The sequence below is a fragment of the Cricetulus griseus genome, unplaced genomic scaffold (genome assembly GCF_003668045.3).
Source record: "Cricetulus griseus strain 17A/GY unplaced genomic scaffold, alternate assembly CriGri-PICRH-1.0 unplaced_scaffold_1, whole genome shotgun sequence".
Classification (NCBI taxonomy): domain Eukaryota; kingdom Metazoa; phylum Chordata; class Mammalia; order Rodentia; family Cricetidae; genus Cricetulus; species Cricetulus griseus.
In genome coordinates, this window is record NW_023276808.1 from 8,878,086 (window position 1) to 8,891,442 (window position 13,357).

At 46.4% G+C, this 13,357-nt stretch overlaps 1 protein-coding gene across 1 annotated transcript; it reads left to right on the top strand.

Annotated features, from left to right (window-relative positions):
* Positions 1 to 5,413: 5,413 nt before the first annotated feature.
* Positions 5,414 to 13,326, top strand: LOC103162695 (ephrin-B2). Its single transcript, XM_035453557.1, is given in 8 exon segments — positions 5,414 to 5,440; positions 5,483 to 5,781; positions 6,787 to 7,070; positions 11,027 to 11,095; positions 11,098 to 11,118; positions 11,819 to 12,067; positions 12,414 to 12,585; positions 12,587 to 13,326. Coding segments are annotated over 8 exon segments (1,302 nt in total). The 3' UTR covers positions 12,768 to 13,326.
* The last annotated feature ends 31 nt before the right edge of the window (positions 13,327 to 13,357 follow it).

Genomic DNA, 13,357 nt, shown 5'->3' on the forward strand with positions numbered 1-13,357 from the left:
TATATATCATGCCCCACTGAAAGCTCCTGATCCCTGGACCTCTGGCTGTTACAAAGTCCTCTGTGCCTGAGGGCTGAAATGAAAGCATTGATTGATGAGGTGAGTTCTTAGCACAACTGTGTTTTATTTACAAATAATAATTCTTACCTGGTGTCATATTGTCCAACTTACAAAACTATGTGTATTCTCAAGAAATAAAGCAACTAGAATTTCATGACACCTGGATTTAAGGATTTTGTGACCCTGTAATGCCTCTTTGTCCAGCTTGTTAGAGGTGTGTTCTTCTAGAAGGGAATGGTCCTGGTGTCTTGTGGTAAATCAGGGGTAGATCCTTTGTAATGGTTGTAAGCCAAATGTCTGGACAATCCTGATGAACAAATGTGTATCCTGGCATCCAAACAAGGCTGGTTAGCATATACTTTGGAAGTTTCAGAGGCAGTCCTCCCACAGCTGAATTCTAGTTTGGGATACATTCTATTTCCTAAGCATTGGTACACCCTTTATATCAACATTTCTACTTTCCTAAATTATGTTGTAATAGGGGACTGCTACCCAACACATGAGATGTCTCTGGACATCCTGCACAAAATTAACTATGGAGATTACATGTAGATGTTAAATGCAGAGTGTCCAATATCAAGATAATATTGGAAAACTAGGCATCTCTGAGTTAGGCAAGCTGCTTTCCATATATTAAATCAAGGATGTTGAAGTTTTGCTGGGCGTTGGTGGCAAAAACCATTAATCCCAGCATTTGGGAGGCAGAGACAGGTGGATCTCTGTGACTTCAAGGCCAGGCTGGTCAACAGATTGAGTACCAGGATAGGCTCCAAAGCTACACACAGAAACCCTGTCTCCAAAAATCCAAAAGGAAAAAAAAAAAGAATGTTTAAGTTGACTAGAATCTTGCTACTGTACCCAGCTCCCTAATCACAATACTCTGATCAAATTACACCCACAGAGCAAAGTTAGTGAGAGATCTCCTCCTAGGAGAACAATTACATGGGCCAAATGGGATTTCCCAAGACAGGGAATCTGGCCTCACTCTCCCCACAGATGCAGGGTGGACTCACCACACTGTCTTCCACACCTCACCATCTGCAGACAGCATCATTTTACTCACCATTTTGTGGTTTCCCAGATCACGGAAGGTCTCAGCTCAGCTCCCTGCAGCAGCAACCACACCGCAGCAAACAAAACCGCTGTCTCCTCTTCAAAGTCAAGCCTGGTGAGCAGAAGAGCCCTGAACCTCTTCTGACTGGCACGTCTCCTGGAGGGCCTGATTGGATAGTGAGGCTTGAGTGACAAGAGCACCTCCCATAGGGTTAGAGTGTGCTTAATACACAGTATTGTGGTTCCCGGCCATGCCTCCCACACAAGAAAAAATCCTTTCTCTAGAACTGCAACAATATTCATTTCATTAGCACTGGCCCCAGGTTAATTTGCAGACCCTGAAACCTTCCTGGTCTCCATAGGAACTTCCCTTTGTCCTCCAGGATATAATTCAAAAGTTTCTACACACCAAAGAACCTCCCTGACGATGCAGCAAACCAAATGGTACCAAATCAAAATGAATTAGGAAAAGCTCACGTAGCAGACACAGCACGGGGATGGAGCAGATCGCTCCACAGCCTCCTTTTCTTCATTACACTGCCCCCTCCCTCTCTTGCCCTCCCTCCCGTCCCTGCCCTGTTTTCCACCGCTGCAAAAAATCACAAGTAAGAGTCCTAAGGATTCTAATATCTCAGGAAGGAAGCCTAGAGGCAGGAGGATGGAAGCATTGTTGATTGGGAGTGCAGGGCACACTGGGAAATGCAGTGCCAAGCCAGCTCTCTTCAGGGAGCTGGAAAACTTCCATAGGAACCTCTGGCTCCCCAGGCTGCCTTTGCAAGTGAATGAGCTAGTGAATCAGTGAATCAGTGACTGAGAGAGCTTAGTTAAGGAGTGAACTGAATGCAGGCAGCAGCCAGGTGGGGAGCAGTCAAGTCAGTGATGCACTTTAGGAAGTGGGAGGTGTCAAGCAGGGTGGGGAAATTGTTGTGATGGGGGAAGGGGTGTTCATTCTTGAGCTCGCCAACACCTACATGCTCCCTCCCACCCAGGAATCCATGAATGAAAAATAGAACAAATAAATGAATGGATAAATTAATTAACAGATGAATGGATGTATCCGGCATTATGGCATGCACCACCACACTCTGGCAATGACTAATTCATTAAAGAAAAAACTTTTAATTTGCCTGGCTTGCATTTTCAGAAGTTTTATATTAAGTATCTTCATGTTGCAACATGGTAAAATGCAGGCAGAAAGGGTGGTATAGAAGGAGCTGGGCATTACACATCTTGACGACTGGCAATGGGAAGTTGTCTGGGACACTGTTCATGGCTTCAGCATATATAAGATCTCATTATACACCCCCAGTGACTCACCTCCTTCAACAAGTCCATACCTACAGCAACAAACCAATCTCATAACAGTGCCATTCCCTATGAGCTTATGGGGGGCAATTACTAGCTCGGGTACTATTTATTAAGGTTCACAAGGAAGTATGATATGACCTTTTGTGTGAGTAAAGGAGCACATCCTACTAAGAAAGACTAAATTTTAAGTTTGTTTTCAACCAGAATTTATTAGACTATGAAATTTTTGCTGCGGCACACATAAGGCCCTATGATTAATTATATGAAGTATTCAGCTTTCATTTCAAACAATTTGGGAATAATTAACACAGTGTTCATTATCCTCAAATTGGACAGAAAGGCTAGCGAGGAATTTCTTTAACACCAGTTTTATATTTTGAGAAACTTGTTTTAACAACTTTGCTTACAATGACTTGTACATATTAAACTTTTACTTTTCCTCCATTTTCATGTACCTAAAGTTAAGCCATACCATCATTAATTCCAAGGCATTGTACTATATTTTTGTTATTAATTTTCAAACATATTTGTGCATCAGAACCCTGATTGTAATTGAAGGAACCAGCTTCCCTTTCGGCAGCCATAACATGTGCTTCTATGACCTTGTTCTAGACACTAGAAAGTCAGATGCCTGCCTCGTGACAAGGAACCAATCGGAAGTTAGCTGGTGGCGCTATGCTTTACGACCCTGGGTGTGCTTTACGGACAAGCGCACAGCAATGATGTAGAGAGCATAGCAACCACCCTGGGAGGGCCTATGGGCCATAACAACCAGTTGACCAATCAACACAGGGCAAGCCCTCCAAGCCTGGAGGCACACCAATCCTGAGCCTGTGCGTACCCCTAGACACTCTCCTTACACTGCCCTATAAGATCTTTTGGGAGCCCCCAGGAGCTGTCTTTTCTGGCCATCCGCCATGGCGGGTGGGTGAAAGGCCCGAGCTAACATGGGGTTAGCTCGTTAAATTACAATAAAGCCTCGTGCAGTTTGCAGCAAGCTCTCGAATCCGCCTGGTGATTGGGGTGACCGCGAACGTGGCCTGGGACCCCGGATACTTGAGTTTTCGGGGGTCTAACACCTCAACTGAAGAATGGACAGAGAAAATGTGGTGCATTTACACAATGGAGTACTACTCGGGAGAAAAGTAATGGAATCTTAAAATCCACAGGCGAATAGATGGAAATAGATGAAAGCATCCTGATTGAGGTAACCAAGTCACAGAGAGGAAAACACGCTACTTGCTCTCTTATATATGGGTTTTAGACATGGGACAAAGGATGAACAGCGTACAATCCACACCACCAGAGAAGCTAGGGAACAGGGGAAATCCTAAGAGAGATCTCATGGTCTGCCAGGGAAGGGGACACGGACAGGATCTCTTGAGCTAATTGGGACCATGGGGGAGGGGAGAGTTAGGAGAATGAGGAGGGAAGCAGAGGGCGGGAGAGGAGGACTTGAGGGAGCAGGAAGTTTGAGACGGCGGAAGAATAGAGGACGGCAGGAAAGAACACCCCGTGACAGACAGAGCCGCTATAGATGTAAAGAGGAATCTGGCTCTAGGGAAATGTGCAGTGACGCACAAGGATGACGCCAGCTGACAGTGTGAGCAACAGTCAGGAGTTTCCCTTAAACGCCCTTCTCTGATGATGAGACGCTGACTCCCTTATTTGCCGTCCCAGAGCCTCCATCCAGTAGCTGATGGAAGCAGAAGCAGACAGGCTGATCATGATTGACAGGCCCCGCCCCTCCCACCCCCTCAGGACCTTGAGCATCATTAATTCACTCATCTCTGAGTCCCCCTTGAGTTTAACGGAAGGGAGAGGAAACCGGAAGTCCCGCCCACAGCGCTCACCGGAAGCTCTGTATTTTTTCTCCCCTGCCCTGGTCTCCCCACAGACCGTTTCCGGGTGCCGGTCGCGAGCGGAACTTTGGTGCTGCCCAGCGCTGTCTCGGGGACGGACGGGAAGCGAAGGGCACCGGCAGGAAGTGTGAGTCTCAGGAGTGGTAAATGAGTCGGGGTGGAAGCGGAATCGTGGTTTCCGACCCCGGTGCCCCCCACACACAGACAGAATCGGTAACGCACCGGAAGCGGGGAGCCGTGCGTTTCTCACGCGAGATTCGCGGCGGTGTTCGCGGAGCCTTTGCGGAACCGGAAGACCTGTGGCTGTAGCGCTGCTGGTGCAGTCTCTGAGGGCGGACAGGAAGTCGATAGTGCTGGCATCCGAAGCCAAAGGGAAGTCGGGAATCCCGGGAGTCACAAGCCGAGTTCCCCTCAAAAGGAGTCGTTCTTCCTGCGGGGTCGGAAAAAAGAAAGACTCTGACAGGAAGTCGGTAGTACTGGCAAGCGAATCCAACCGGAAGTCTGGCGTGCTGGACTCACAAGCCGAATCCCCGTCAATGGAAGGCGGCCGGTCACTGTGCGCGGTAGGAACAGAAACACCGGGACAGGAAGTCGCTAGTGCTGGCAGGCGAAGCCATCTGGAAGTCTGGCATCCTGTGCGCAGAAGCCAAATTCCCGTCCCCGGTAGCCGATCATTTGCAGGCCCGGAGCCGCTTGTCCATAACCGGAAGTCGGTAATATGGGCGTGCTGAAGCCGACAGGAAGACTGGAATGCTGGGACTGAGCAGCAGTCACTGGAAACCGGGAGCTGCTTTTGCACCGAGCCAGACTTGACGGGAACCGGGTTGCGCTGGCGACCTGAAGCCAAGCGGAAGTCGGGCGTCCTGAGATTCCAGTGAAATTCCAGTGGCTGGAAGCCAGCCGCGCGCCGTTCCCATCCATTAGCAGGACTCCGGAAGTCGTTAGTGCTGGCAAGCCGAAGCCAACCGGAAGTTGGGAATCGTGAGTCTCAGAAGCCCCATTCCCGTCTCTGAAGGGGAAGCCAGAATGGGACGGGAACTCCGTAATGCTGGCAACCTGAAGCCAAGCGGAAATAGGGCGCACTGGAACTTGAAAGCGAAATTCCCGACTCTATTTCCCCGCCATCCCCGATGGCAGACCGGAAGTCTGTAGTGCTGGCGAGCTGAAGCCAACAGGAAGTCGGGCGTGCGAAACTCCAGTCACGGAACACCGTGTGTTGCCCACCCCTCGGAAACCGGAAGTCGATAGTCCTGGCGAGCCGAAGCCAACCGGAAGTCTCGTGTGCTGTGCCTCACGCGGGGCGCTGGCGTCACACAGCGAGGGCGGCACCGAGTCCCAGGGCGGCGTTCTGCAGACCGGAAGCGGAAGCGCGTCACAGAGCGGGTCCGTCCCTTGGGCGGCAGCTTCGGGGATGCGGGCGATGCGTTCTGAGCTTGATCCAGGCGGCGGTGGAGCCCACGGGCCAGCGGAAGTGGCGGGGCCATGGGCGGGACCTGCGGTAATTGCCGTGTGTGGGTGAGTGATTGACTGACGGGTGGGGGCGGGGTCTCTGAGTGATTGATGTGTGGGGGCGGCATTTGTGAATGACTGACTGTGGGGGCGGGGTGTGTGAGTGATTGACGGGTGGGGGCGGAGTCTTTGGGTGACTGACGTGTGGGGTCGTGGTCTGTGCGTGACTGATGGGTGGGGGCAGGGGTCTGTGAGTGACTGATAAGACGGGGCGGGGTCTGTGAGTGACTGACATGTGGGGGAGGGGTCTCAGTGATTGACGTTTGGTGCGGGGTCTGTGAGTGACTGACTGTATGGGGGCGGGGTCTGTGAGTGACTGACGTGTGGGGGCGGGGTCTGTGAGTGATTGACGTGTGGGGCGGGGTCTGTGAGTGACTGACTGGGGGCGGGGTCTGTGAGTGACTGACGTGTGGGGGCGGGGTCTGTGAGTGACTGACGTGTGGGGGCGGGGTCTGTGAGTGACTGACGGGTGGGGCGTTCTATCAGTGACTAATTATGATGAGTAATTTGAAGCTCTCTTGATGAAACCTGTCTGTGAATTAACATCCACACAGCTCAGGGAAACCACCAGGACAGCAGAGGTTCTGGGCGCGCGCCATTCCTGGAATTGATGAGATGTCTCTGGTCCTAATAAACTGAGAGGCCAATGGTTAAAAAACAAGCAGGTGGGAAGTCTGACTCCTCACCAGGGAAGAGGGAAGAGTTGTAAAGTTTCACAGAAGATTATTGGAATATTACAAGCCCGGGGCCGAGGACCAGTGTCAGCAGGCTGTTGCCGCCTGACAGCCTGAAGGCTCAAAGAAGGGAAAAGTTGATCCTTTTGTTTTCTGAGGTAAATTCCTAAAAGCGTTTGCCCCATGAAGACAGCCTTGGTGAACCAAAGTACAGCACTGAGATGTCATGGTGGGGGTGATTTGTAGTGTAGGCTCTTTGATGCCTGTCTTTAAGGGTGCTCACTTTTACCAACTCAGTGGCTTTTCTTTATGCTTTTTAGATTTCTACCTGGACAAGGCCTGGTACTATACCCACAGATAGGAGACAAATTGGATATTATTTGCCCCAAAGTGGACTCTAAAACTGTTGGCCAGTATGAGTATTATAAACTTTATATGGTTGATAAAGACCAAGCAGACAGATGCATTATTAAGAAGAAGAAAAAAGCCCTGCTCAACTGTTCCCGACCACACCGAGATGTGAAATTCACCATCAAGTTTCAAGAATTCAGCCCTAAAATCAGGGGTCTAGAATTTCAGAAGAACAAAGATTATTACATCATATGTAAGTGTAATTCTCTCTCTTTATTTTGTAGGCATTGGGATAAGCTAACTAGGTTTGTATTGATTTCTGTTTCCTTTCAATTAACATTGTAAATCATTTGTTAAGAAGCTTTGTTCTTTTTGTTTTTTCAAACTAAATTAATTGAAAATTGTGATTGTGTAGTGACAGTATAAATTAAATATAAATACTCAGCAGGGGCAAACCTGCCAGGATTCTTATGGTATTGAAATAAGTAAATTATATCTTTAAGGAACTTTTTTGAGCTTTTTATAGGTAAGTCTGTGTGATGCTTTTTCTCTCCATCCTTCTATCTGTCCGTCCAACAATCCATCCACTCATTCATTTAGTGTGCATTCTGTTCAAAGAACTGTTTTTCAAAGTTAGGACTCAATAGAGCAAAATGTAATAGTGGTACACTTCACCTTGACACCATTACTCCAGACTGGCAGTGGTCAGAACTTAGTAGCATGGGGCATACAGACAAAAGCCAGTACGGGTGGTCACGTTATGTCCTGATGGAAAAGAGTAAAGTGTAATAGTGCTGCCTGAATGACACCCCTGCATCTGTCATAAAAAAAAATGTGGCATTATTTCAGGAGTAGGGGATAGGTGTTCATTGGTATATACCTGAATCGCATTTGTGAGCTGTGCCCATTGTGATGAAGATAAAAATTAAAGCGAAATAAAACACTAGGCAATAGGCATAGACAGAAATTTTGGGGGAGATAAAAGAAGATAACATTGACCAAAAATAATTTATATAGTTCCTTATTATACACACATTTACCCCTAAAGCTCTAACTCTTTGGATGTGCTTGATCCTTGGGAAAATGTTGTGGCCTTCATGCCTGTCTCACTTTCAAGTCTAGCAACACAGACTAAGACAAGGTCAGACAAATACGTGTTTGGCTGTTATGGCTGCTGAAATGGGAGGGAGTCCCTTCACTACTTCTACTGTTGCAGTGGCAAAAGCAGCTCAAAAGAGCAAGGATTGCTTTTGGCCTACAGTTTGTGGGGCACAGGGTATGGTGGTGGCAGACAGTCCCATGCCACTTGGAGGATGAAACTGCTTGCTCCCCTCTCAGAGAATCAGGAAAGACCAGACCTCAGCAGGGTTCTCATGTCACCTCTCCCACTGTGACAGGGACCCCAGCCCAGGAACCTGATGGTACCACCTGCGTGTAGCATAGTTCTGACCACCTCAGTCGTCTGGGAAGTTTCTGTCTAGGAAGAGACCTGATACTCAAAGACATGAGTGTCACAAGTGCCCTACAAGTTTCCTAATCCTCACTTCCTTGTGACCATTACCTTTCATTGTGGCACTTGAAACAGTTCCATACAATTTTCCTGTTTCTAACAAATGTTGGTAATGAGTCCTTGACAGTCCTTTACAATATCTTTTCACAAGTTCACGTTAACTTAAAGAGGAAAACAGGAAAACTGTGCTTGTTCAGAATGCTATGTGTTTCCTTCCATGGTCTCTGAATGCTAAAAAAATATTGAAAATAAATTTTAATTCTTGTAGATATATTTACCTCTGGGGGCCGGAGATGGACATCCTCGAGGTAAACCTCAGGAGTTCAACACAACCATTCTGGCTCATAAAAGACACTGCCTACAAATTAAAGTATATATAAATATGACTAAAATCAATCTCTCTCTCTCTCTCTCTCTCTCTCTCTCTCTCTCTCTGTGTGTGTGTGTGTGTGTGTGTGTGTGTGTGTGTGTGTGTGTGTGCTATGCCTGCCACATGCCACACAGCAGAATTCAGCCAGGGCCTGTACTTGTGTTTGCAGGTGTTGGACTTCCCCAGCCTGCCTTCCTTTTGGTGTTCTTTTCCATTTCAATCTGATTTTTCCCTTTGAGATTAAGCTAAATATATCTGTACTCCTCCCTGGACCTTCATTGGCTTTCAGTTATGACTGTCCTTGTAACATGAGTGTTCAAACTTTTATCAAGAAAAGAAAGCTGTTTTTAACTTTCAATAGGATGTGCTTTAGCTTGAGGTGCGTTATCCTGAGTCTAGAACTTGGCATTCTCCTCCAATTAAGCAAACTTGACATTTGACTGGTACTTTCATGAATCCCGTGTCACTTTTCTTCTTTTTCTCTATGGATATATATTCTGATTTCTGAGAAATGTAGTGAAAACACTAAGCAATAACTGAAAATTCCACACTGACCTAGACCACACCAAAAACTGTGCTCAAAATATCCCACACTGTGAGAAGCAGTAGGAGAGAGGCTCTTTGGCTGAGTCACTTTTTGCAAATGGGAAAAGAAGATAAGGAAAATGATAACACAATAAAATACTAAGGCCCTTTTTGTAGGTTCTCAAACACACAGTCTCTTTAGAACTTTACTTTGACTTATCTGACAAGCATTTTCTCCCGTCTGTGAGTGGACACTGTTTAGCTTACTGCAACTCCCTGACAAAGTTATTATGGCAACTATTACCTATTTTCAGTTATTATGGCAACTATTACCTATTTTCAGTTATTATGGCAACTATTACCTATTTTCAGTTATTATGGCAACTATTACCTATTTCCCAGAAAAAGCTTAGTGTCAGCAAAGACTGAGAAAAGAGATGCAACTATGAGACCCAAGATTAAGTGCACTCTCTGGAGAAGAGGCACCCTTTGTTTTTTGGGAAAATACTGAGAGTAGAAATTGATAATTCCAGAACACAGATGTGAATTCGTATTTGATTTTTTTTAGTTACAAACCTCTACAAACCATGAAGGCATTTGGAGCTGTTTGGTGGTGGTATGCTTGGAAAACAAGACAAAACAAGACAACCAGGCTGAAAGAAGTTGCCAGAACACTTGTCTGTTTGTCATTGTCTTCCGAGTATAGTGTTAGCAGACAGGACTTTGATAGAGAAAGTGGAAGGTGATTAAAATTACAGGCGTGTCTATGAAATACTTCTGTTCCTTGCCCATTGAACTCAAAGGGAAGCAGTGTTCAGCACATTCCACCTTCTCCTCCTACTCAAACTTGAACTGTAAACTGAAAGCCTGCTCTTCCTTACACGGCCTGACAGCCCATCTCTGTACAGCTTTAGTTACAAAGCCATTTAGATAATTCACTGGCTTAAGGACAAACAGCAATGTGTGTAGACAGAACAGCTTAGACAGACAGGAAGACATTGGTAGAAGCGTTGTGCTCTCCCTCTCCCCTCATTTTTAAAGTGGAAAAGGAGCCCAGCTGGCCAATGTTGCCCCCACCTGGTTATATCCAAGTTGTCCCAGGACCCAGACAGGGAAAGGGGTGTGCAAACTCTCTGTCCAGCTGGAGTTTTCCCTAGCAGGAAACTTGGCTAAAGTGGCTGATGGGGGTTTATAAAAACACATGCTTGCAGGGACTTACACTGTGATGAGAATGCAGACTCAGAAGACTTGAGTTCTAGTATGCTACTTAAGCACATTCCTGGCTGGAGAAAGGAGCAAGGGGGTTGTCAGAAGTCTCCCCTGATAGTGTTTACAGAACTTGGAGGTTTGACAAGCATAGCATCTATTTCATTGTTCTTTAAGCAGGAGGTGTGGAGTGAAGGAAATAGGAGTTGGGAGACGATTACCAAGTTTTGAAATTATCATGTTTGCTCTTTTGCACTTTCTAGTTTCGCACCCCCCATCCCTAGGAGTCGCTGGCTATTTTAGAAGGTGCTTTCCCTTTTACCTATAAAGTAATACTAAATCATGTGTATATGGGAGGGTGTGTTTAATTGCATTTAGAAACAGGTAGTCTACATGTCACAATGTTTCCAGCATCCATTTCTCTTTGTTTATTTTTCTATTTCTTTTCAGCTTTCAGCATCCCTACATTCAGAAAACTTATGACAAAGAGTGAATTCTTATTATTCAAATTGTTTTTAGACAATTCATGTTCATGAAATCCTACTGATTTCCTGATTTGTTCTATATTTTTTGTTTTTTCCATTTTATTTTTAATCAGCTACATCAAATGGGTCTTTGGAAGGCCTGCATAACCAGGAGGGAGGGGTGTGCCAAACAAGATCTATGAAGATCTCATGAAAGTTGGACAAGGTAAAGATCAACTGCTGCTTTGTGACCCCACTGTGACCAGGTATAGCCCACAGCCAGCGTGGCACCTGGGGTGACACTCACCATCACCCCTCTTGCTAGTTTTGAAGGCAGACCCTTTTCTGTACTTTGAACCACTGGTAGAGTCCCCCAAACTGACATGCTCAAATTTTCTCATTTAGGTCTCTCTAAAAGTTCAGGCCAGTGAGACAGGGTGTCTGTGTGCTGCCATAGATATATCTCTTTACAATGCAGAACACTTCTTTGAAAAACAATCAAAGAGTCTTGTATGTAAACACTGGCTCTGCTGATTTGTTTCATTTTCAAATCTGGACAAACCAAGAGCTGTGTTTTCACGTAGAATAACCTATTGTGAAGAAACAAAGAATTATTCTAATTAGAGACTAGTATAGCTGTCAATCAACTTGCTTAGTGAAATCGAAATGTCATCTGGAATGCTTTGACTGCCAAATGTAAGAATCCCTATAGTTTCCACAGATGGCCTCCTAATCTAAACCTAACAAATAACTAGGATAACCATTGTTATTAAAAAGTAAGGTTATATTCTTGTATTTCTCAGTGCTTTGCATAGAGAGTCTTATGTTCATTGCTGTTCATTCCTCTTGATATATCTTTGCAACTCCTTATGCTTGCTACATTGTCAGATGTCTGTGCCATGATTAATCACTTCTTCTTTATGTAGATGCAAGTCCTGCTGGATCAACCACGAATAATGATCCAACAAGACATCTGGAGCTAGAAGCTGGTACAAACAGGAGAAATTCAATAACAAGCCCTTTTGTGAAACCAAATCCAGGGATAGCAATGTGGTTGGGCTGTGTGTCTATGAGGTGCATTTTTCTTAGAACGCCTAGAGGAAGAGAAGCCTCAAAACACATCCCAACCAATGGGATTCACTCGTGGGCACAGGTTCCTGGAGTCTTTGCTCCCAGTGAGTCAATATTAACTCTGCCACTAAGACAGATTAATTCAGCCCGGTCAGTGTCTTACAGTCACAAGAGCAGAGCTCACCAGGTGTGTCAGCTACCGATGCATCCTGAAGTGTTGAAAATAGGGATGTTCCAGATTTGCTGTCTAATCTTTAGGAAGTGGTTGGCCTGGTGAGTGAGTGTAGGACCTTTGAAGCTCCTTACCCTCATCTGGTGAACTGCTGTCAAGTTCATCCAGTGAGTTGAGCATCTGCTATGCTTACTTGTTTGCAATTGGAGAATTCATTCTTCAAGCTAGAGGGCAGAGTCTCAGAACCACAGTAAATGGCTGTTCTTGCTTCCGTGCAGGTATCAGCACCGAAGGCAACAGCACAGGGCATTCTAGAAACAATCTGGGTTCCAAAGTGGCCTTATTCGCAGGAATCATATCAGGATGCGTCATCTTCATCGTCATCATCATCACCTTGGTGGTACTGCTGCTCAAGTACCGCAGGAGGCACGGCAAACACTCTCCACAGCACCTCCAAGCGAGGTGGCAACAACTCTGGCTGGGAACCCAGTGATGTTCTCATACCGCTAAGGACTGCAGATAATGTCTTCTGCCCACATTATGAGAAGGTCAGGGGGGACTATGGGGACCCAGTGTACATCGTGCAGGAGATGCCCCCACAGAATCCTGCCAACATTTACTGCAAGGTCTGAGGCCTGGGAACTTTGCCTCCCAAGGGAACTCTCATCTTGTTGTGGGCACAGGGACTGCCTGAGCCTGGCTCTGGGGGTGGAATGCCTCCTAGAAGATCCTGGAGCTGGACCATTTTGTAGGCTGTAACTTTTCAGCCTTGGGGAACCACAGACTCTCCCCAGAAGCTGGAAGATTGCTAAGAGATCCCCACTTGGACTGCTGTGTCCCTGTGTGGACCTCTATGCTATGCACCCAGCCAGGCACTCAGGCCTCTGCAGATCCCGGGGAGGACACGGTGGGCTATGGGTGGTCTATGCAGCAGTACCTTAGGAGAAAGTTGCACCTCTGCCTCTGTGTTTCCTGTCATGCACACTGTACTTGTCACTCGGACCTCGGGTAACCTCAGTAAGGTTTTCAAAGATCCCTAGCATTTAGTCCTCACTCCTTCTGTTTCCAGGGCTCTGCAACACCTAGCCAGACCCCTCACTCCACATCCTGTATCATTAAGGGACACTCACCACCCAGCCCTGGGCCCATCCTTTACACCAAGATGAAATTAAATGGGTATTATGTACAGAATTCTGCATTCCTGGAGGCTTGGGTGGGTTTG